The 24280-nt window shown below is 44.2% G+C and overlaps 1 protein-coding gene across 1 annotated transcript in view; it reads right to left on the bottom strand.

Annotated features, from left to right (window-relative positions):
* The window catches only part of kcnh5b (potassium voltage-gated channel, subfamily H (eag-related), member 5b), a 553929-nt gene that overhangs the window by 337395 nt on the left and 192254 nt on the right, over positions 1 to 24280 (bottom strand). The window contains exon 7 of the mRNA XM_086002823.1: positions 11748 to 12177. Coding sequence (XP_085858949.1) covers positions 11748 to 12177 — 430 coding nt within the window. The remainder of the gene's footprint in view (positions 1 to 11747; positions 12178 to 24280) is intronic.

Here is a 24280-nt window from a genome sequence, read left to right as displayed (position 1 = left end):
TCAGGGGGCCATGATTCCCCCACCGCCAACCCCCCTCCAATCATTTTGAAGTTGGCCAAAGCTGCTTTGGAGGACAGACTCCATTTCACTCCCAGGAATCTCTGTCACCGGCCTTCAGCCTCCAGTTTAGGCCTGCAAGTCTGTGTGGTTCCTGGTTCGGCCTTCGGACAAGGTATGCCTGCGTTTTCCAGTTCCCAGATCAGTCCCCTTCCTGCCAAGTCGGCCGCATCTCGAGTTCGACCCCCTCAGTTGGCCAACCTACCTCTACCACTATATGCTCTGCAGTCAACTTTATGCTGTGTCTGGGTCAAGTACTATGACAGTTGCAATAGTGAACCTGTTCTACAACACACTGCTATGTAAAGAGAGGTAAAACTGCAGGTGGTGTGCTAGCATAGTTCCTTCATCCCATCCAAATGAATGGCTCCAGTGGAGCCTTTCCCTTTATTTCCCTCTCTCTCTTCCCCCTCCCCCACTAACACCCTGGAAAGCAAATAAAAGACTTGACTTGAAAAGAAAGACTTGTATTTATATCGCAGCTTTCACAACCTCACAACGTCCCAATGCGCTTTACAACCGTCTTTTGAAGTATAGTAACTGTTGTAACACGGCTTACATGTCGTCGTAAAGCAGGCGGAGGATGGTGACAAACTTTTGAGGGCAGCAGAATTTAAGGAGGACACTCCATAATCCCTCATGGTTGACAGGGTTGAAGGCCTATGTGAGGTCAAAGAAGGCCATGTACAGCGGTTGGTGCTGTTCCCTGCATTTCTCTTGTAATTGATGCACGGTGAAGATCATGTCCATTGTCCCCTTTAGTGAGCAGAATCCACATTGCGACTTTGGGAGGAGCTCTTCAGCCATTGGGAGAAGACGATTAAAGAGGATTCTTGCAATGACTTTCCCTGTGGCAGACGGCAGGGGAACTCCTCTGTAATTACTGCAATCGGACTTGTCACCTTTCCTGAAGATGGTCACGATTACGGCGTCTCTGAGAACCCCTGGCATGCTCTCCTCCTTCCAAATAAGAGAAATTAGGTTATGTATTCGCACCAATAGTGCTTCTCTGCCATATTTTAGCGCCTCGGCGGGGATTCCATCTGCTCCTGAGGCCTTGTTGTTCTTTAGTTGTCAGATGGCCTTTTCATCCTCATGCTGGGCTGGGTCTGTGGTGGATCCTGACCAATGGATCCACCACTGACCCAATTCACGTATGGACCAGGGTCAAGCAAGGCTGTGTCATCGCACCAACACTCTTCTTGATCTTCCTTGCTGCAATGCTCCATCTCACCCTCGTAAGCTCCCTGCTGGAGTGGAGCTAATTTACAGAACAAACGGGAAACTGTTCAACCTCCGTCACCTCCAGTCCAGATCCAAGGTCGTCCCATCCTCTGTCATCGAATTATAGTATGCAGACGACGCTTGCGTCTGCGCACACTCGGAGGTCGAACTCCAAACCATCGTCAACACCTTCACCGAAGTGTACGAGAGCATGGGCCTTAAACTAAACATCCATAAGACAAAGGTCCTCTACCAACCTGCCCCCGCCACAAAGTGCTGCCCCCCGATTATCAAAATCTATGATGAGGCCTTGGACAACGTGGACCGCTTTCCATACCTCGGGAGCCTACTGTCAACAAGGGCAGACGTCAATGACGAAGTCCAACACCGCCTTCAGTGTGCCAGTGCAGCCTTCGGTCGCCTGAGGAAGCCAGGACCTCAAACCCAGCACCAAGCTCATGGTCTACAGAGCAATAGTGATATCCGCCCTGCTGTATGCTTCAGAGACATGGGCCATGTACAGCAGGCACCTCAAAGCACTGGAGAGATACCACCAAAGCTGCCTCCGCAAGATCCTGCAAATCCATTGGCAGGACAGGCGCACCAATGTCAGTGTTCTCGCTCAGGCCAACACACCAGCATCGAAGCTCTGACCACGCTCGATCAGCTCCGATGGATGGGCCACATCATCCACATGCCTGGTACGAGTCTCCCAAAACAAGCGCTCTACTCGGAGCTCCGACACAGCAAGAGAGCCCCAGGTGGGCAGAGGAAACACTTCAAGGACACCCTCAAAGCCTCCTTGAAAAAGTGCAACATCCCCACCGACGCCTGGGAATCCCTGGCCCAAGACCGCACAAAGTGGAGGAGAAGCATCCGGGAAGGCACCGAACACCTCGAGTCTCTTCGCCGGGAGCAAGCGGAAGCCAAGCGCAAACAGTGGAAGGAGCGCACGTCAGCGAAGCAACCCACCCACCCGCCCCTTCAACCACCGTCTGTCCCACCTGTGACATTGGACTCATTAGTCACCTGAGAACTCATTTTTAGTGTGGAAACAAGTCAGCCTCAGTTCGGAGGGACTGCCTAAGAAGAAGAACTATTGTAACATAGGACTTCCATTGTTCTAAAACATATATAGGTTCGTCTGACAGATTCCTGTATTAACTGTTCTGCTGTGAACAATTTTGCCTAAGGCAAACTATTTCTTTAAAATTGTTATTTCCAGAAGACTTTTAGTTTCTTCACAAGTACTCACCATAGACACTTAATCCCACCCATGGCGATCACAGTGGAAATCTAGAAACCTTGGCCACTGAATCATAATAAACAAGCTGGAGCATAAGTTGTAGAGAGAGATATAATTAAGTCATTATTTGTTCGAGCACATTCTATTTTAACACTGCAAATTCTAAAATGGCTTAAGTGCCATCTTTTCAGGAGGTATTGGGTGGTGGGGTGTGGGGGGAGGAGCTGTTGTGTCATCTTTGTCCAGTGGTAGCACTCTCACCTCTGAGTCAGAAGGCTTTGGGTTCAAGCCCATTTCAGGTAGTTGAGTGTATAATCTAGGCCGAGACTTCCATGCAGTATTGAGTGGGTACTGAATTGGTGCTGCCTTTCAAATGAAACATTAAATCGCATATGCCTGTAAAAGATCCCATGGCACTATTCAAAGAAGAGCAGGGATGTTGTCCTAGCCAACATTTCTCTCTCAATCAATACCAAAAAGACAGATTAACTGGTCATTCATCTCATTGATATTCATGGGATCTTGCTCATTTGCCTACAAAACAAATGACTACATAACTTATTGGTTGTGAAATGCTTTAGGATGTCCGGAGATCATGAAAGACACAATGTAATGCAAGATCTTTCTTTTGTTACTTTTTTTTACAATAAATGCTATTGATTTGTTTGTACAATGAGGAGATCAGTATTATTACTCTGATATAATGTTAATTTTCTACTAGCACCATCATAATATCATGGGCCCCGATTTTCTGGCTGCCATCAGGCGGCTTTTCCGGCGGCCGGGGGCCGAAAATCGCCGAAAAAGTGGGTCGGGACCCCCCCCCTCCCCACCCGCCTGATTCCCCGCCCCGTCCGACTTTCGGACCGCCGTTTCCCCACGCCCCGCTTCAGTCCCGGCCGCCGCTGGCGGGACAGCTCGTCAGAGCACTAATCACCAATGATCACCTTGTTGAGGAAGATTTTCCGGGGCAGTTGCGACTTTGGGGCTTTCCCCACGTGAAACACGCCTGCGGGGAACCCCGCCGATGAGAGCTGGTGTGAAAACAGCTGGCTTGCTTGTTTGCAGCAGCAGGTCGCTGAGGGCTGAAGAGATTTAAATAGGCAGCATGTGCAGGCTGCAGGATCTTGTTGATGAAGGCTTGGGGGATCTTTTTGAAGCCTCAGGAGCAGCTGCAGAAAGTTGGAGCCTCACACACTTCACCAGTGTGAGCTCCTGGGAAGCCCCTTTCACCACTCTAACTCAGCACCTCCTCAACGGAGGCATCTGTCAGAAGCATGGGAGGCCTTTGGTACCTTCCCTTCCTGGCATTGGAGGATCTCCAACAGCAGAGGAGGCTGGAGCAACTCCAGCAACAGCAACACCAGCCGCACCAGCAGGAGCAGCAGGCTGCGGCTCACCCACCTGAGGCAGCACAGGCCAGAAGGGGTCAGCGCATGGAAGGCCGTCGGCGCAGGAGATACACCCCAAACAGGGTCTACAGACACAGGGTCAGCTACCTCAACATGACTGAGCAGCAGTGCCAGAGGCGGCTCCGACTTTCGCGAGAGGTTGTGACTGACATCTGCGCAATGCTGCGGCAAGACCTGGAGCCCAGAGCACCAGGTCCACACTCCTTACCAGTGGCCATCAAAGTCACCACCGCACTCAATTTTTATGCCTCAGGCTCCTTCCAGGGATCAGCAGCAGACATCAGAGGCATCTCCCAGGCGGCCGCACACACATGCATCACGCAGGTAACCGATGCCCTCTTTGCCCTCGCGCACAATCACATCCATTTCACCCGGAATCGCCCAAGTGTGAGGGCGCATGGATTCGCACAGCTGGCAGACTTTCCAAGGGTGCAGGGCATCATTGACTGCACACATGTGGCCCTTAGGGCACCCCACCACAATCCAGGAGTTTTTGTCAACCGCAAGGGCTTCCACTCCCTTAACGTTCAGCTGGTGTGTTACCACAAGAAGGTGATTTTGCATGTTTGTGCCAGGTTCCCTGGCAGCTGCCATGACTCCTTCATACTGCGCCAGTCTACTGTGCCTCCGCTATTCAGTCCGCCAAACGAACTTCAAGGCTACTTGGAGACAAGGGATATCCCCTGCGCTCTTGGCTAATGACGCCGTTGAGGAGACCAGCCAGCGAAGCTGAGGAGCGCTACAACTCCAGCCACATTACCACCAGATGCATTATCGAGCAAACCATCGGATTGCTGAAGATGCGCTTCAGATGCCTCGATAGATCAGGTGGAGCCCTACAGTACTCATCAGCCAGGGTTTCCAAAATCGTTGTGGTATGCTGTGTGCTTCACAGCATGGCACAGCGTCGTGGCTTGCAGATTCCGCAGGACCAAGAGGCTTCTCACAGAGCCGCCTCGGATGAGGATGATGCTGAGGATGATCCTGAGGAGGAGGAGGAGGAGGAGGTCAGAAACGAGCATCCTGCAGAGGCCCGCCAACCAGCGGCACCAGTGCGCGAGAACATTGCTGGGCGGAATGCAAGGAACGCACTCATCCTGGGCAGATTTGCGTAGTCTGATACATCAAACACTGCAGCCTCACTGCTTCTGACCTGACCATGGACATTGGCCATGCCTGCACTTTCCAACAACTTTGACCAGCTTGCAGTCAGCTGCAAGTTATCCTAAGGCCTCTATGTGACATCCCCATTCGCCAAATGACAGACGCCATAACTGCAGCAGCTGGCACCAGATTTTTTATGTGCAGGAAAATGATGCCATTAAAACTATTTACAAGACTGGATGGTGGAATAGTTCTGTGAATGTGAGCATAGAGAGAGACGGAATGGGTAAGGGTGCATGGATGTGACTGTGAAGTGGGATGTGGAAGAGGAGATTGCTGAAGCTGAGTGCTGTTGGGGAAAGGCAATGGGGATGAGGTTGAGGGCGATGGAAACTTCATACTTGCTTTCCCTGTGCGGTGAAGGTCATGGAAGCACTTCCTGCACTGCAGCCAGGTGCGACGGGTGACACCCAGAGAGTTTACCTCTGCTGCCACCTCCATCCAGGCAGCTGTGGACTCTTTGGGAGGCCTCTTCCTCCCTGAGCGAGGGTAGAGGACCTCCCTGTGGGCCCTTACCCCATCCACCAAGGTCTGCAATGACGTCTCGTTCAATTTGGCCGCACCTCGGCCTCTGCCGCTGGCAGCAGCTGGTGCAGGCTCCTCTGCCATTGTGCAAGAGTGGTTGAGAAGCCTGCAGAGGTGGAGAAGCTTGCTGGACACTTTGAAAGCACCACGAATTATGACATCATTCTGTGGGGATTTCTGACTCGATTTAAACAATTAGCAAGGCTTCCCACATGCTGGGAATTAATTGGCCAATTGAGGGAAAATTGTGTGGAGCTGGCTGACACTTTTTTACGTGTGTCAGAAACCCCACATTTAGGGAAACCCGACCATTTCCCAAACAGGCCGAAAATCAGAGCCATAGTGTTAGTTTCTTCTTTTAAATTAAAACCCAGTAAGGTAAAAAAAAATTACCAATATAATTAAAACCCCAAATGTCAATAATGTAATCCCATTTAGGCAGATCATAAAATTAAGGTGAGGCTTGAAGTGTCTTGACGGTAAGTTATGGGGTGCTCTTCTAAGTTATTTTTTAACATACATTTGTGTAGCAGCCTTTAGAAGCACTGAGCTAAGCAGTGCCCTCCTTGGCATGGGAATGTTTCATGATGACATCGTTTCCTCGGCATTGACATCCTTTACCTAGACAATGCACCACAAGCGCCTGCACAGAGGAGTAAACTGAGTAATTAGCTTTGGTTTGACTGCTCAAAAAGCCCTGAATTATTTTTTTGTAGATGTGGAACTCCAGTATTACTGTATATGGACTTTTCCCATTCTGAAATAAGGACACATTACACTACCAATCATAAAGCAGACTCTATTCAGTTATCTGGGAGGTTGAAAGAGAATTCCAATTGATTGAGACTTGTATCAAAATCTACAAGAGGCAGTGCTTCACTCCAGTATCTGTATCAGGATTGCTATCATCAGATCAAGTATAGACAGCAATGGAAATAAATTTAAAACAAAAATTATATTGTCATATATATAGTATATATATAGATATGAGGTTCAGACAGTAAAAAGGTGTAAATAGTCAGATAAGGTGAGGAATCGGCGCTTGGATGATCGATTGAGCTGGATATGCTAAATGCCCTTTTCACGCCCCAATCCTTTTGTGCTTTTAAAGCCATGTAAGAAATCAAAAATAGTGATACATCAAATTATATATTTTTTTATTAGTTACTCACCTGGAGATGCTTCATCTGGAAAATCCTGTTATCATTCTCACAATTTTCATGAGAGATACACGACAAGAGCCAAGGCAGCAGCTACTTCTGATTAACTCGAATGGTCAATTCAGCATCAATCAAGAACAAGTTTAAGATCTACAACGCTGATGTACTCTCTACTTTTCTATATAACAGCAAGCATAGATTACGATAACACAAACTGAGACACAGTCAGTACACACAGCTCATTACAGAAATATTACTTCAAATCCAACCGAAAGGACAGCAAGGGCTACCTACTCCAGGCCATTATTTCACAGTGACCTACGGTGACCTGATCAATACTGCAGATAGATGCTGCTGCATTTACAAAGATACCCTCAGAAACAGTGGCCTGGAAATTGCAGTCGGAGGCTTGCCGCCCTCGTGTGCCTCCGAACCGAAAGAAACCTACATACTTAACTTGTGTCTCCGGAGCTTCGGATTGTTCCGCTCCTGGGCCTGCAGGCATTCGCCTGCGTAAAGGCCCACACATCCCAGGGGCGCATGCGGTTCGCAAGTGTCCCTGGGATCACGTGGGCCAGGCCAACCAATGAAAAAGGGAGTTTCCTATTATGCTTATGGGGATTCCATTTCCGTACGGGTTGTCTTATGAGGAAAGGTTGGACAGGCTAGGCTTGTATCCGCTGGAGTTTAGAAGAGTAAGAGGTGACTTGATTGAAACATATAGGCCCAGAAATTCCGTTTGCAGGCCTCCCGCTGGCGGAGGGCTGCGATTTGGAAAAATCTGCGCTTGGACCGGAGGGCTCCCGGGAGGCGCAGAGTTCTTTACCTGGGCCTCTCCAAACTGCAGGGCCCACGTATCCCAGAGGCGCAGGCGGTTCGCAGCATCCCTGGGATCACGTGGGCCACGGGGAGCCAATCAGAGGAGGAAATCTCCATTCATAGATTTGACAGGAAGACCTGTCAAATATATGAATAGAGATCACCCCAAAACATAGTAAAACTTCAAATAAATTTTTTTTTAAATCACATTTTTAAAATGACTTGAAATTACATAAATTAACTATTATAAACAAAAATTTAAATTTTTGAAAAAAGTAATTAACGTTTTTAACGGGGCTAAAAATAAACTAACCTTTCTATTTTTAAATGATAAATCAATGGAAACTTTTTTTTAAACTTTTTTCAATTCTTATCCTGGTAAAAGCAGGCCTTGCGCCTGCTTTTAACAGGCGCAAGAATTGTAAGTGTTTTCTGCGGGCAGAGGGTCTCCAAAAAACGGAACTATCCGCCCGCAGGGGCCCTGCTCCAGCGCAGCCGGAGGATCTGTCAAGAGCTTTCTTGACAGATCGGAAATGCCGGTTTCCAGCGCATGCGCAGTGCATGCCTGAAACCGGCATTTCCAATGTCCCTACGGGTGAGTACACAGCGCGTGCACACCTGTAGGGATTGGAATTTCTGCCCCATTAGATCCTGAGGGGTCTTGACGGGGTGGATGTGGAGAGGACATGTCCTCTTGTAGGAGAATCTAGAACTAGGGGTCACTGTTTAAAAATAAGGGGTCGCCCATTTAAGACAGAGATGAGGAGAATTTTTTTCTCAGAGGGTCGTGAGTCTTTGGCACTCTCTTCCTCAGAGGGCGGTGGAAGTAGAGTCTTTGAATATTTTTAAGACAGAGGTAGATATTCTTGGTAAGCAAGGGGGTGAAAGGTTATCGGGGGTAGGCGGGAATGAGGAGTAATCAGATCAGCCATGATCTTATTGAATGGCGGAGCAGGCTCGAGGGGCCGAATGGCCTACTCCTGCTCCTAATTCGCGTGTTTGTATGTTCGTACGGAATCCCCATAAGCATAATAGAAATCACCTAATAAATACAATTTCACTCCACTTAAATAAAAATAAATGATCTCAGGTTCAAAATGAATTAAAATACCCTTTAATTAAACATTAAAATAAAAATTTAATTAAAAAAAAAAATTTAAACATTTTTAAACAGGACAAAATTTACCTAAACTAATTTTAAATGTATGTGAATGTTTAAAATCATTTTTAAAAATTTATTTCAACATTTATTTTAACCCTTACGCTGGTAAAAGAAGGCCCTACGCCTGCTTTTACCAGGTGTAAGGGTTTCGTGGGCATTCGCTGGGCAGTGGTTGTGCAAATAGCCCAACTCTGCGCCAGCGAAAGTGAATTTACAGCGGATGCGGTGGATCTGGCCAAGCGAAATTTGACAGATCGCAAGTTCCGGGTTTTTGCGCATGCGCATCGCATACAGAAACTCGGAACTTGCAGGGTCATTCACAGCACTTACGACGACGTACGCTGTGCACCATCATAAGAACATAAGAAATAGGAGCAGGAGTAGGCCATTTGGCCCTGCGAGCCTGCTCCACCATTTTAATGAGACCATGGCTGATCTGAGCTTGGCCTCAACTCCACTTTCCCGCCCACTCCCCATAACCCTTGACTCCCCTGTAGCTCAAAGATTTGTCTATCTCCGCCTTGAATATATTCAATGACTCCGCCTCCACATCTCTCTGGGGTAGAGAATTCCAAAGATTCACGACCCTCGGAGAGAAGAAATTCCTCCTCATCTCCATTTTAAATAGGCCCCGTAAATTCCGGGCCAGTGAGTTGAAGCAGCTATCAAATACTTGTATAAGTGTCAGAATCAGTTGGGGGAATCGTCCAGTCCTGGCCACAGACATAACATGGTGGTGAGTAATGACTAATTATTCAACAGCTCTTTACAGTGGAATGATGCCAATGGTGACATTAAGAAAAGTCCGTTTGTAAGATAGGTCTTGGAGTTAAAATTAGATTTGTTTTGAAATGTGATTTGGGATAACATAAATATTTATAAGCCAACATCATACGTAGCTATTAAATCTTCAACTCAATTGCCTCAACCTAGTATTTCTATTGGTGTCCAAGTTTCTACCTACCAAGTAAAACTTCTAAAATTATATTTCAATGCATTGTCTATGGATGATGCTATACCTATATATTATAATAATTATTTTAAAACTATGAGATAGTAAAACATTGTGTAACTCCATAAACCCTACTTTCCAAAATAGCTTTAAAGCACTTATTACCTGGCAATTCAGGTTACTATGGTTACAGCCATATAACAAACAGCAAAAAAGCTTTCATCAGCTTTGTTTCTGAAGTACCTATCAGTAATGACAGGCCACATGAATATGCTGAATGATACTAATGGTTTGATAATGTTGCTTCTAATCATCATAATAAATGTTATAATATATTTTAACAAAATTGTTTTTTTTAGAACTGCTGGGTAGAATATGATGTTGTAGAATAGATAATTGTTTAACAGCATTTCGCTAACACTGTGTGCAATATAATGGCCCAGAATTTTCTGAAAAAGTAACGCGTGTGAACGACACAAGCCATTATTAATGTACAAATCGGCCAGTAGCTTGTGGCGAGGAAGAGATACCCCACGAATTGCAAATCGTTACAAGTTGCCGCTTCGCGAAAATGGCATCTCACCCTTAACCTCCTTGTGATTTTCATGAAGTTGCTGCTTTGCACATTGATTGCCAATTAAACTCGTCACAGAAAGTTAAGTCTAGTAATTAACAGTGTAAATACCTTTTACCTATGTGATGAATGTTAATGACTGCCAATCAACCTCTCTTGCCCAGGAAGTGAACAATTAAAAGTACGGAGTCTCATTCCTTCAAAATTGTTTAGAGATTTTAAAAAGTCAAATTTTAAATTTTAAATTTATTTTCTTACTTTTTCCACTGTCCCTTTTTTTTCTTTCTTAATCCAGTCTTTCTTTCTCTCTCTATTTCTCTTTCTGTATCTGATTTAACATTCAAGTCACCCACTCAAAATCACCTTCCTTCTCAGTCCTTCCTCTGTTTATTTCTCAATACTTTAATCCCGTTGGTTAAGGAGATACACTGTCTGTCCCGTTGTTCACCAAGATCCCAGATGCCCTGTTGTCCTCGCTGTGCCGTTGTCAGCTCACACTTCCAGCAACTTTGTGGGCAAAACATGTTGGCCCAGAAATTCGGGTCGGGGGCTTCCCGCGGGTGCAAGCCCCCGACCTGCACTTACCTAGCGCGCCGGCAGTTGAGCTGTAGGGCCCCGTGGAATTCCACTCGGGGGCCTGGCCCAGCTGCCGGCGTGCTGTGCTTGCATGTCCCAGGGGCGTAGTTAGTGCGATGCAGCCCCTGGGATCACGTGAGCCATGGGCAGCCAATCGGAGGAGGGAAAAGCCCATTCATAAGATTGACAGGAAGACCTGTCTAAACTTATGAATACTACGGGCCTCAAAATAGCATTAAACCTTCAAATAAATTTAAAACATCACACTTTTTCAATAAACTACAAATTACATTAAATAACTATTTTAAACAATAATTTAAATTTTTGAAAAAAATAATTTTATAAAAAAACGGGGCTAAAAATAAACTTACCTTGCTTTAAAGTATTTAAAAATAATAAACCTGTGGAAAAAATGTTTTAATTTTAATTAATTGACCACTTACCTTGTAAAAAGCAGGCCTTACGCCTGCTTTTTAAATGTGTAAATCCTACAGGCGTGAAAACCTGCAAAAAAAACCTAAGTTCAAAGCGCACGCACAGCCTCCCCTGTGCGTGCGTTCGACCTCTGAACCCCTTCGTTCAGAGGATCGGAAGTGCCGGTTTCCCGCGCATGCGCAGTGCATGCAGGAAACCCGCACTTCCATTCGGCCTACGGGTGAGTACCCTGTGCGTACTCACCCGTGGCGAGCCGAATTTCTGGGCTGTTAAAACCTAAACGTGCACGAACAAGTCTAACTAATGGGGCAGGTCGCGAGATGCCCCACTCCAGCAAAATCTGGGCCAATACGACATCTTATCTCATAATGGATACTAGCATTTTTTAAAAATCATTTGGTAACCCTTTTTTAATGGTAATTAAAAAATACATGTACTCACAGCCAACCATCATCATAGCCACAGAAAATATCTTCTCCCCATCCGTGGTAGGAGCAATGTTGCCAAATCCTATTGTGGTAAGGCTTGTCATAGTAAAGTAAAGGGAAGATATATACAGTGAATCCTTTGTGGGTCCCCCTTCCCACTGTCCAGTGCCACTGGCATTAAAGTGGTAGGGCGTTCCAATACTTAGTCCCAGCTGATAGAGCCAGCTGTCTGTTTTTATTCTGTTGGTGACTTCATTGATGACCTCGTAGTCCCCGATACTGTACCATATGCAGGCGAGCCAATGAGCCACTAAGCCAAAGACACAGACCAGGAGAACCAGCACGGCAGCACCATATTCCAGGTAATGGTCCAGCTTCCTGGCGACGCGGCCAAGTCTTAGAAGACGCACAACCTTCAGGGAACTGAACAGGCTGCTGATACCCTGAAATCAACAGATATTGAATCATGTTATTTTGTAAAGGATACCTAAAACAAAGAGAGAGAGAGCTGTGTTCACTTGTCAAGACTATGTAGAAGCAAAGTAATCAAGGGCTACGGGAACAGAGGTGGGGAGTGGGACTAATTGGACAGCTCTTTCAAAGAGCCAGCACAGGCATGATGGGCCGAATGGCCTCACTCTGTACTGTGTGATTCGATCATTCTATAATAGTACCAGAAAGTATCTCACTTTTTTCATAAATAATGAAAGTCGCGAGTAAGATCCACTGACAGACATCCCAAATATTGCTTATAGTACAAATATTTATATTCTATTTTCACTATGGTGAATCATTATTATTTGGTGCTGGAATTTTGTTCGTTGTGCAGTTAGGCTATGAAGTATGGGGCAGATTTATTTAGTTGAGTGAAGTCATAGAGGGAAATCGAGCAGGGTGGATTGCACACCCATAATGGAGCATGTCTGGTCTTCCATCTATCAATTAAATGGTTATAAATCAGCAGGTTCCCTTAAGGACATGTGATTCTTCCTGCCCAACTTTTCTCAATGTCCTCAGCAATTATTTATGCCTATGTACAACACAGGAAAATCTCTCACAATGTGACTTGAGCAGTGTAAAACTTTATGCAGTAAAAGGGTATGGGTAAAAGGCCAGGAAATGGGCTCTCAGATAGATGAGCTGATACAGGCATGATGAGCCGAATGGCCTCCTTCTCTGCTGTAAATTTTTTTGGTTGTATGATTCAATATTCTTCCTAGCATTTCATACAATTCTGATATGGTGAGTTTCAATGATTGTCAAATTAAGTTTACAAACACTCAACTTCAAGAAATGGATCAATTTCTGTATTGATTCTGGTACTTTTACTGATGCATTAGTATCAAAAATATTGCCACTTTGTAACCTCAGTGTAAGCTGACAAATGACAAAAGGAAATCAAGTTCAAAGTTCATCTGAAGATTTGTATCTACAGTATGAACTGGAATAGAGCTTCCCATTCATTCCTTTAAAACAAGCTAAGAAAGTGGATCAATAGTAACAGACAATTAAAAGAATATTAACATTCAGCTCTACTGGCATTGATTGATTCATTCTTGGGAAGTGGGTGAGTAACATTGACAGGGCTGTATTTATTGTCCAGATTCCCTGAGGTTATTAAGAATCAACCACATAGTGTGGGTAGCATCACACATAGGCCAGGCCAGTTCAGGGAGTTAGTCCATCCCTAAAGGACGTTAGTAACCCAGTTGGGCTTTTTACAACAAACCAGACTTGTCAAATTCAATTTCACAACTTCCAAGTCCAGTACCATTGCCACCGGACTACTGTCCCCTTTGCAGATAGTACTATACCAGCCAAATAAAAACAAAACCAGTGTAAAACCACAAAAGTTCCACATCGGGTTTGTACTTGGTATAAACATCCAAGCAGTGGCATGTCAATATGGGTATTTTGTATTACTATTTTTGAGATTTAGATTGTGATATTGATATACTTGATGATTCATACCACAATGTCATGATTTGACCAGGTCCACCTTTACACATAATCTAACCTGCAAAAAAAGATGTTCTGCTGTGAGCATACAGGAGTTCTGATCAGCATGAGATAAAACTCAGAAACCCGTGAAGCCAGTTCTGGGAACTAAAATAATACAATTAGGATGTTAGCAATCAAAACCGAATCCATACCCACTAATTCACTCCTCACGCTGTTATCATTACATTTAATTTTACTTCAAAGTTCTTTATAGTCAGTCACCTACTGTTCTTTAATTAACACTCCTCAGGCAATGGGTGTGACTGGAATCTCTATGAAGTTTGTGGTATTCTTGCTGTACATGTAGGCAGTGATATTCATTCTGATCCATTCCAGGGAACAACACATTGCTCCTTCCACAAATAATGCTATTTCCATTTAAGTGTAGTCACTTCCACATCTGGCTACATGCACTTCCTGCCACTAAATAAAATTATTGCCACATTACATATGCAATTTGTTTGTGTACAGTTTTGACAAAGTGCTCAAATGTTTACCTAATCCACGCTATTTGGCACTATTAGCATTGTTATATTTTGTAGACATGATTACATTTGTCTTTAATCTTAGATACATAATTTTAGACAGTTTAAATTAATCTGTAAGGTAGCCTTTTGTCACTGAATATTCATACGTTTTCAGGTGTAACGAAGGTTAGCAGGAATTTCCCACACAAGACTTCCCAGTTTTCTCATGTTTCCCACATCTTTAAAAGGCTTGTTTCATTCCACATTTTACTTTTAACCAAAAGAAAACTCCTATTTGTAAATCCACCAGTGTGACAAACTTTTGTCATCTTAAGTGCATGTCCACAAATCAGGTATGTGGAGCAGTGGGAGCTATCCAAACCCTGTTACTGAAGACAAAGCGTAATATAATCCTGGTTACTAGCTATCATTTTGCAAATAGAATCATAGAATCATACAGCACAGAAGCAGGCCATTTGGACCGTCATGCCTGTGATGGTTCTTTGTAAGAGTTATCCACTTAGTCCCACTCCCGTTTCCAAAATGTCCAGATCTTTTGTTTAGATCATGAGCTTCGATTTTTGATGTCTACAGAATTACAGTTGGACGAGCCTAATGCAGTGATCATTAATACTTCTTTTACTTAGCTTTACTGAAGCTATAGTTCAGGGTTTATGCAACTCTGAATCACAGGTTGGGAATAATAATCAAGGCCACTAATTTGCAATTTTTATTGAAAACTTGAAAGAATCATATAATATGATTCCACACACACGCCAATAAAGATCCTGGATAATCTTCTAATCCCTTGTAAAGACAAGAATAATTCACTCATTAAACAGTGGGCTGATTATAAATAATTCAGGATATTTGAAGTCACTTAAACCTTAGCATGCATTTTCTAATTTGTCACTGCTTGGGACAGGAAAATTCAGAGTTCAACACTCATTAATTCATAGAAGTTGACGGCACAGAAGGAGGCCATTCAGTCCATCGTGTCTGTGCCGGAAATTATTCCATGCAAGCTCCTGCCAGACATTGGGAGGAGTTCACACACTGGGAAGTGGGATTTCCTACAGACTTAGATTGTGATTCAATTCAATTCAATTCAATTCAATTTTATTTGTCATATATGCAGCAGACGTGTGTACTGCACAATGAAATGTTGATTTTTACAAATATATTGATATACTTGATGATTCATACCACAATGTCTTTAAAAGGTTGTAGCAAAGTGTTTATTTTTCTTCCTCAATCCCTCCCGCCCCCCGCCCCACCCACCACTCCCATACTGCAGCAATACAGTAATCTTTACAATTACAAGTAGAAAAAAACCTAATGCTTGGCAATGGAAACAAGTGGAATTTTTAATGCAGAATGGAAGTAATTAGGTGTTACATTTGAAAGCTGTTGTAAAGGCTGGAATGGTGGATCAACATGAGGCACGGAGCCTCATTATAATATTTAAAGTGTCAACCAGCCTCCTGCGAGCGGGTTGGCTGCCCGTCGCCGTTAAAACCAGAAGTGGGCATATTGGAGGCAGGTTGGGATTCAGATTTTTAACTCTTTAACCTCCCATCTGATCCCAACCCACCTGTTTTTTGGCAGTAAAATTCCCCCCATGTGTCTGGATTCAAATATTGAAACTTATAAAATTCTAACAGGACTAGATAGACTAGATGCAGGAAGGATGTTCCCAATGGCGGGGGAGTCCAGAACCAGGGGTCACGGTCTAAGGATAAGGGGTAAGCCATTTAGGACAGGAATGAGGAGGAATTTCTTCACCCAGAGAGTGGTGAACCTGTGGAATTCTCTACCACAGAAGGCAGTTGAGGCCAATTCATTAAATATATTCAAGAAGGAGTTAGATATATTTCTTAAGGCTAAAGGGATCAAGGGATATGGGGAGAAGGCAGGGACAGGGTACTGAGTTTGGATGATCGGCCATGATCTCATTGAATGGCTCGAGGGGCCGAATGGCCTACTCCTGCTCCTATCTTCTATGTTTCTATGTATTAATAAGTGACTGATACTGGATGGAAAAGTAGAACATATTCTCAGTTGATGAAGTACTTATAAGCAAGCTGATGCTCCGGCAAGAAATAGTGTATGTGAAATTAGCAAGTGGGGATAAAATCTATAAAGTTGCATAAAAAGTACACAAACCAGTAAAGTGAGCATAGTTTTACCTTTGAGGCAAACACAGTGAACTAAAGCAAGTAATGATGCTGAACGCTCATATCTTTCAATTATTTTAAGTATCATTTTTGGATTTTGCACTAAAAGCAGGATCTGTCGAGATCTTTATAGTACTACTAGGCTATAGCAATAGTTACTGTAATGGGCTCACAGAAATGGAGTCTTCATTGCATTTTGATTGCAGCTGACAATGTTTATGGCAGTCAGCACATTTTGCCCAGAGAAAGAAAAAATGGCTAAATAGATTATTGCAACTTTGCTGTCAAACTATTTTGCATTAATGCATTTTCTAACCATGTAAAATAATTTTGTTGCCACAAGCAATCAATGCTCTTGTTGTATACTCATGCTGACTCTGCAATAAATAACTCATTGATAAGCTTAGGCTCAGAGACAAGAAACAGAATTTTAGCATGTAGCTTTGATAATCTGAGCCCAGTGTGCCAAATATCAACTGAGCAAGACGCAGTCCCTGAAGTAATCAATTATCATGATGATAAGGAGTCTTTCAATAACTGCGTCTGATAATCCCGGCTTTATCTCATTAGAAATCGTCCTTGATGCATTGCATTATTGAGCCTTACATCTTAAGCGCGTTATTAAATTACTTAAGTAAATTGATTTAATCACATTAGTTGCAGGCTGATTTTCTTTATGCAGTGGCTGAACATAAAACGGTCTGATTGGAATCAAATATTTTAGTATAGCCTCATCTAACTAAAACATAGTAAAAAAATAGACAATTTCATCATTTTCAAAGTTTTGTATTAGCCGGAGACAATAAGGTCGGAAATAACTTCTCTATTTTCTGAAAAGGTGCAAACCGATGCATTATCCATTTTATCTCGGGTTACTTGCATTCCCAGTCAATATTTGACTGACAGCTGATTTGCCCATCAGCTACGCGATAAGTAGCATCTACAAATTGCGCTGTAACCTTGACACCTGTCTGCTGAAATAACTTTTCGTTATTGCAAATAATTAGTGGCAAGTAGACTGCTCTTTTGCTGACAGCAGAACCATTTAAAAGCTGTTAAGTAATTCGCTGCATCACATTTCACTTCCTGTGCATATTGAAGGCTACTCCAGGCTACCTTTTGAAACTACTGGTCAATTGGTGTCTGTCTATAATTAAAAAGAAACATTTATGATTTTTAGTTCACAATACTGAACTTGAGCAGTGCGTATATTATAGGAATACTATATGTATCATGATGAAGTGACCCTGAAAAGAACTACTTGTCAAATTTAAATATTTGAATCTTTATTTTAACAGTCCGTTGCATTCGAAATGCATTGTGTAATTGATCAAGCTTTGGAAATAAGAAATGGTAACATATTAGAAGCAAAATCTCTTGATACCTGATTTACTCTGATATTTATTCTAATGGCATGTCACACAGAATCACAGAAACCCCACAGTGCAGATAGAGGCCATTTTGGCCCATTGAGCCTGCACCGACACATATCCCACCCGATCCCCGTAACCCCTACACCAACACATATCCCACCCTATCCCCGTAACCCCACATATTTAATCCCCCTAACACTAAGGGTCAATTTATCATAGCCAATCAACCTAACCCGCACATCTTTGGATGTATGAGCTTCGAAGCTGTGAAAGATTTGCAAACCTTTAGTTTCACTAATAAGGAGCATTCAATCGTAGCCACTTGTAATCTTGGAGAAACAAGCGGCATCATAAAGCCATCAACTTAACGTCTGCTAATTAATTTTTAATGCAAAATCTATCAAAATCAGCATTGACAAAATAACTCAACACAGCCTGCAGTCTGAAGGTTTTTATATGTCAGGGATCAGGAAATATGGTGAGTGCTTAGCTTAATTAGTTGCTGTAGGGGAAAAGATTTGAGAATATGGAGAAGCCCAAATTTAATATAATTGGCCACATAAAATAATAACATTAACATCTACACATGGCAGTTCATGCCTTGAAAGAATAAAAATGATAATTATGAGCAACGAATTGAAAGTTTTTTTGCTGTGAAGCTGAAATCTAAATTTAGAATTCTTTTTGGACAATAGTATCATTACAGAACAAAATAATCGGTGGGGTCTTTTGGAGTTCATGGCGCTCAGGTGACTACGAAGATTTTAACAAGATCAAATTTAAATTATATGAGAAATTCCAATGGTTGTTTTCAATAGTGCTAGGATAGGCACCATACTGCTCCTCCCTATCTTACTATGAGGGTGCCAAGAGGATGCATCATGGAAGAGCAAGTTAGAAACAGTCATGGGGAGGATGAAATTTGGCAGTTTGAGGCAGGTAAGGTGCAAGTGGAAAAGGGAGGGCAAGTTGAAAGCAGCATTGAGAAAGTGTACAAGGGTTATGGATCTGAGAGGGAGATATTCCAGAGGGTCAGATGTGGAAGCAGGACACCAAGGCTTGAATGGGGAGGAGTGATTATAGAGCCATGGAAACAGGAGGTGTGAGATCTTGGAGAGACAGAGAAGATGGAGACAATGGCAAGGGGAAGTCGGAGGCACAGACCGAGCAGGAAAGGGAAAACTGCTTGTGATAGCAGGTTCATATCATTTTTAAAACAGTAAAAAAAAAATTCAGCAGCTGTTGAGGAGCAGCAGACGATTCTTCTCCCCTAAGTAAAATTATTCTAGATGGGGCAGTAAGCCATGATAAAGACTACATTAAAATATCGGAACGGCTAAGGAGAGTACTCTTTGCTTAGAGTGTTGCCCCTTTTTCATGGAAGAAAATAAGGCCTAGAAATTCAGTGGGCTGCGCCACCAGTTTGCGCTCAAAGAGGGCACTCAGTGGCTTTAGCGCCACTGGCCACACCTCCCGCGATATTTAGCGGGGCGCTAATGGCGACGTTAGCCTGTAGCGCTGCGCCGCCACCGATGACGTCATCGGTGTGCGCAGCACCCCGCTCCGATGACCATATTTGGTCGCGCCCGCCTCTTTAACGCCGGTCGCAAATCACGACCGGTTCACAGGGCCTACCTGTGGCAGTAGTGGCGCTAGTTAAGGTGGAGGTGCGGGGCGGCCGCTTTTTCGGCGGCCGCCTGCCAGCACCTCCGTCCCCGGCCTCCTAAATCACTCCCCCCCCCCCCCGCGGCATTGCCGGCTGTTTCCCGAGAGCCCGGCACTTCTCCTTGGTGCCGGGCTCATTTGCCGGCACTCGCGAGCGGGGATCGCGCTGTTGCAGGCACCTCCCCTTTAACAATGGGAGGAAGGCCTGCAGTACCGCAGCGTGCCGTGCCGCAGCGTGTGGCGCTGCGGCCCTTAGCGGGCCGATATTCAGGCTGAGCGCCCCAAGCGGGGCGCGGGGAGCCTCGAGTAGCGGCCCACTTCCGTTTGGGGCGCAGAAACTGAATATCGGGATGGCGCAAGTGGCTCCGCTCGCAGCGGTAATTCCGGCGCCCAGGCAAGCTTGGCGCCCCAAACGGCACCCAACTGAATTTTTAGCCCTAAGTTTCACTCAAATTTCTTTGATTTCATTTTAAAGAATGTCCATTTTATTGCTGGCAGGCAGAGCTTCAAGTAAAGTCTCACTCCCTGCTGGATCACTTCACTGGTAGCAATTATGGGGAACATCCCTGTGTGTCCCAAAGTGGTTTGATTGCACACAGAAAGGGTTCAGATCCTGGAAACTCATGCTGCAAGTTGAAAAATTAGCACTTCCAGGGGAATCAAGGGATATGGGGATCGGACGAGAAAGTGGAGTGGAGGTCAAAGATCAGCCATGATCTCACTGAATGGCGGAACAGGCTCGAGGGGCCGTATGACCTACTCCTGCTCCTAATTCTTATGTTTTCATGTTCAAAGAGAGACAGCCAAGCTTCCACTTCCATTTCGTGATCCCACCACCAAACACATCTTCCCCTCACCTGCCCTTTCAGCATTCCGAAGGGACCACTCCCTCCGCGACACCCTGCTCCACTCCTCTATCACCCCCAACACCCCTTCCCCTTTGCCCGGCACCTTCCCGTGCAAGCGCAGGTGATGCAACACATGCCCTTATACCTCCCCCCTTCCCACTGTCCAGGACCCCAAACACCCCTTCCAGGTGAATCAGTGATTTACTTGTACTTCTTGCAATCTAGTATACTGTATTCGCTGCTCACGATGTGGTCTCCTCTACATTGGGGTGACCAAACGCAGATTGGGTGACCGCTTCGCGGAACACCTCTGTTCAGTCTGTAAAGGGGACCCCAAGCTTCCGGTCGCCTGTCACTTTAATTCTCCGCTCCACTCCCACTCAGACCTCACCGTACTCAGGCTCTTGCATTGTTCCACGGAAGCTCAGCGTAAGCTCGAGGAACAGCACCTCATCTTTCGATTAGGCACTTTACAGCCTTCTGGACTCAACAATAGAGTTCAACAATTTCAGATCATAACCTCGGCCCCTACCATATATATCTTTTTTCCACACTTTTTTTTTGTTTGTGTTTTCTTCTCTCCCACATGGCAGCTGTCTTTCATTCTGCCAGCGCAATTTACACTTCATCTAGGGCCATCCTTTGTTTCTTAACCTGTCCCATTACCATCTCCTTTTGCCTTGAATATCTCTTAATGTCTCTTTACCTCTCCTGCCTTCTATCCTATCACAGACCTTCCCTTTTGTTCTTTCATCCTCTCCCCCATTTCCCAGCTCCTACACTTGCTTAAAAATCTGTTTCATTTCCTGCTTTTTCCAGTTCTGACGAAAGGTCATCGACCTGAAACGTTAACTCTGTTTCTCTTGTCACAGATGCTGCCTGACCTGCTGAGTATCTCCAGCATTTTCTGTTTTTACTCCATTTCCTCTGTTAGTGCCCTGCTCGATGAGTGTGCCTAAAATTCATTAGTCCAATAAATAAATGAATAAAGTGAAGATACAAAGGAATTTTACACAAATGCACTCATAGGAAATTGAACCCTCTGGGGATAGAAATTCGTCTTAGGTGATTGTGCAAAATGGGAGGTGTGGTGTAGGCCGCCTGTTAGACACCTCACCTGGTATTCGGTTCCAGTGACTTCAGTAGAACGGACTATCGGGCAGGCTGTATAACAGACAGCCCAGCAGTACCACCTGTTTCGCGCTACCGCACAAGCCGAATTTCCAAACCCTCAGGGTTAAATCATGATGCGCAATATTAGCAAAGACATGAGTTGCCTCTGACTTTAACTAAGGCATTGACCTACTAAAATGGGACGCAAAAGCATTTCTTGTGAACACATTACTAACACCGCACAGCATGATTACGTACATTAAGCTTCGTGTTTATACATGTCAGAAATTGTCACAATTTTGTTATTGGCACTGACGTGTTAAGAATGAAAATATCAGGAATCTGGTAAAATGGCACCCGGGGTTCTGTCAATCATGATTGCACATTCATACAATGTACACCAGTGGATATTATGATGAAAAATCTGCAGAGGACTGAAACTGTAATACAGTCTCCCATAAGATTCTGATGGTTGTACGAATGGCTGGATAGTGCCACCATGTCAATGTCTGAGTCTTATCACTTGTGTCAGCAGGCCGCTGGGATCTGGAGTCAGTGCACTAACCTTTATCTGCTGCTGTGATTCAATCACATAGCTCCTGACAACACCATTCACTGTGAGTAGTGCACCTGCTAAAGCATTTATACTATTTATTACTTGAAAAATATTCTTATCATGTATTTCAGCATCCTGTTATCCCTCTTAACATTTCCCTTTTACTCTTGATAGGCACTACAATAGACTTGCCTCTCACAACCAATCATTCAGAATGAATGTCTGATTAAGGTCACGCAACTTATTGAACCTATGCTCCATCGTTAGGAAACATAAATGTGAAGACTAACCCTTGCTGACCTTACACCTGGTTCTACAGATTATGAAAAAAAAACACACAATACAAACAAAATAAAATACCATAGAAATTCTTCCTGGGTGGGAAAGGGAAAACAGCAGGTCATAGCTGAGGTTTTCCAGTGCGGGTGCAGTTTACTCCCGAATGGTTAGAAACAAGTGCAAAGCTGAGCAGAAATGTAGGGAATAATTTTCCCCTTCACCACTTGGACAGTGATAGAAGCTGTCTGATTTTAATTTCCATTGATTCAAGGGAAGGCAAAAAATACCTCCATAGTGTGCTGACAGCGTTTGCATGGCTATGGTCAGCTCATTAGCATAATTATTCACAGCTCCAAGTGTACTGGATACCGTTCTTTCATGAAATACCACTCGAAGCATACTGTGATCGGAGTGCTTCCAAAGAACATATCAGCATCGCAGTTAGTCAGACCTTCACATCTTGTTTCGTGTCAGGGTCTCCTGTTACAGCCTCCCTTGGGAATTGCAATCTCTGCAAGCACTTATTCCCTGACAAAGCAATGAGCACCTCAATCTGAAGGCGCAGGGATGAGGATGCCAGCGAGTGGGCACAGAACACCTCAAGTGCTGATTGACCTGTCTGAAATCTCTCTTTTGGCCCTCCTTCCTTCGAAATGCTTAGATATAGGCCGATGGGAACACCACCACTTCCAAGTTCTCCTCCAAGTCACACACCATCCTGATTTAGAAGTATATCGCCGATCCTTCATCGTCGCTGGGTCAAAATCCTGGAACTCCCTCCCTAACAGCACTGTGGGAGTACCTTCACCACACGGACTGCAGCGGTTCAAGAAGGCGGCTCACCACCACCTTCTCAAGGGCAATTAGGGATGGGCAATAAATGCTGGCCTTGCCAGTGACGCCCACATCCCATAAACAATTTTTTTTTAAATTCCCATGAGGAAACCCATTTGCTTTACTTTTGGAGCTGTAGGGGAAAAAACAGCAGCAGAATAATTACCTAAAAAGGTTCTTGAAAACTTAAATGGGAGCAGGAAAAAAAATAACAAACAAAAAAATCAGGAATATTTTGCAGAAGTGGCCTGAAAATTTCTCTCTAAATCCTTTTGCCCATTAAATTAACTTTCTATATACAGCCAATTCACCAGCAATATAATATAGCAACTGTGATGTTATTTACATATCTATATAATGGCCCAGAAATTCGGGTCTCCACGGGTGAGTACGCACGGGGTACTCACCCGTAGGCCCAATGGAAGTGCCGGTTTCCTGCATGCACTGCGCATGCGCGGGAAACCGGCACTTCCGTTCCCCTAAAAGGGGTTCAGAAGTCGAACGCGTGCGCAGGAGAAGCAGCGCGTGCGCATCGAACTTACATTTGTTTTTGCAGGTTTTCCCGGGAGGGTAAGTATCCAGAAGTTAGACATATAAAAAGCAGTCGGAAGGCCTGCTTTTTACAAGTGGTGAATTAATTAAATTTAAAACATTTTTTCCACAGGTTTATTATTTTTAAATACTTTAAAGAAAGGTAAGTTTATTTTTAGCCCTGTTAGAAAATGTAATTAATTTTTTCAAAAATTTAAATTATTGTTTAAAATAGTTATTTCATGTAATTTATAGTTTATTTTAAAAATGTGATGTTTTTTTTAAATTTATTTGAAGATTTAGTGATGTTTTGGGGCTTATAGTATTTATAGGTTTGACTCCTGTCAAACTTATGAATGAAGGATTCCCTGCTACCATTGGTGCTCCATGGCCCACGTGATCCCAGGGGACACATCGAACTAACTGCGCCCCTGGGATACGCAAGCACTGCGCGCCGGCAGTTAGAGCAGGCCCAGGATCGGAATCCCACGCGGGCCCACAGCTCAACGCCGGCGCGGTAGGTAAGTGCAGGTCGGGGACTTGCACCCACGGGAAGCCCCCGACCCGAATTTCTGGGCCATCATTTTCTGACCTTTGTACAGGAATTACACATGAGCAGAATTTGACGACAGCCATTGTCGGGAGCGGTGAGAGCGAAGGTTCAGTGAGTATTTAAACTCACTTTTGCGGGCTTTTTTTCAC

Source organism: Somniosus microcephalus, chromosome 12 (assembly GCF_052327205.1).
Source record: "Somniosus microcephalus isolate GS21.2 chromosome 12, FLI_Smic_1.0, whole genome shotgun sequence".
Classification (NCBI taxonomy): Eukaryota; Metazoa; Chordata; class Chondrichthyes; order Squaliformes; family Somniosidae; genus Somniosus; species Somniosus microcephalus.
This window is presented reverse-complemented; position numbering and strand designations above follow the sequence as displayed.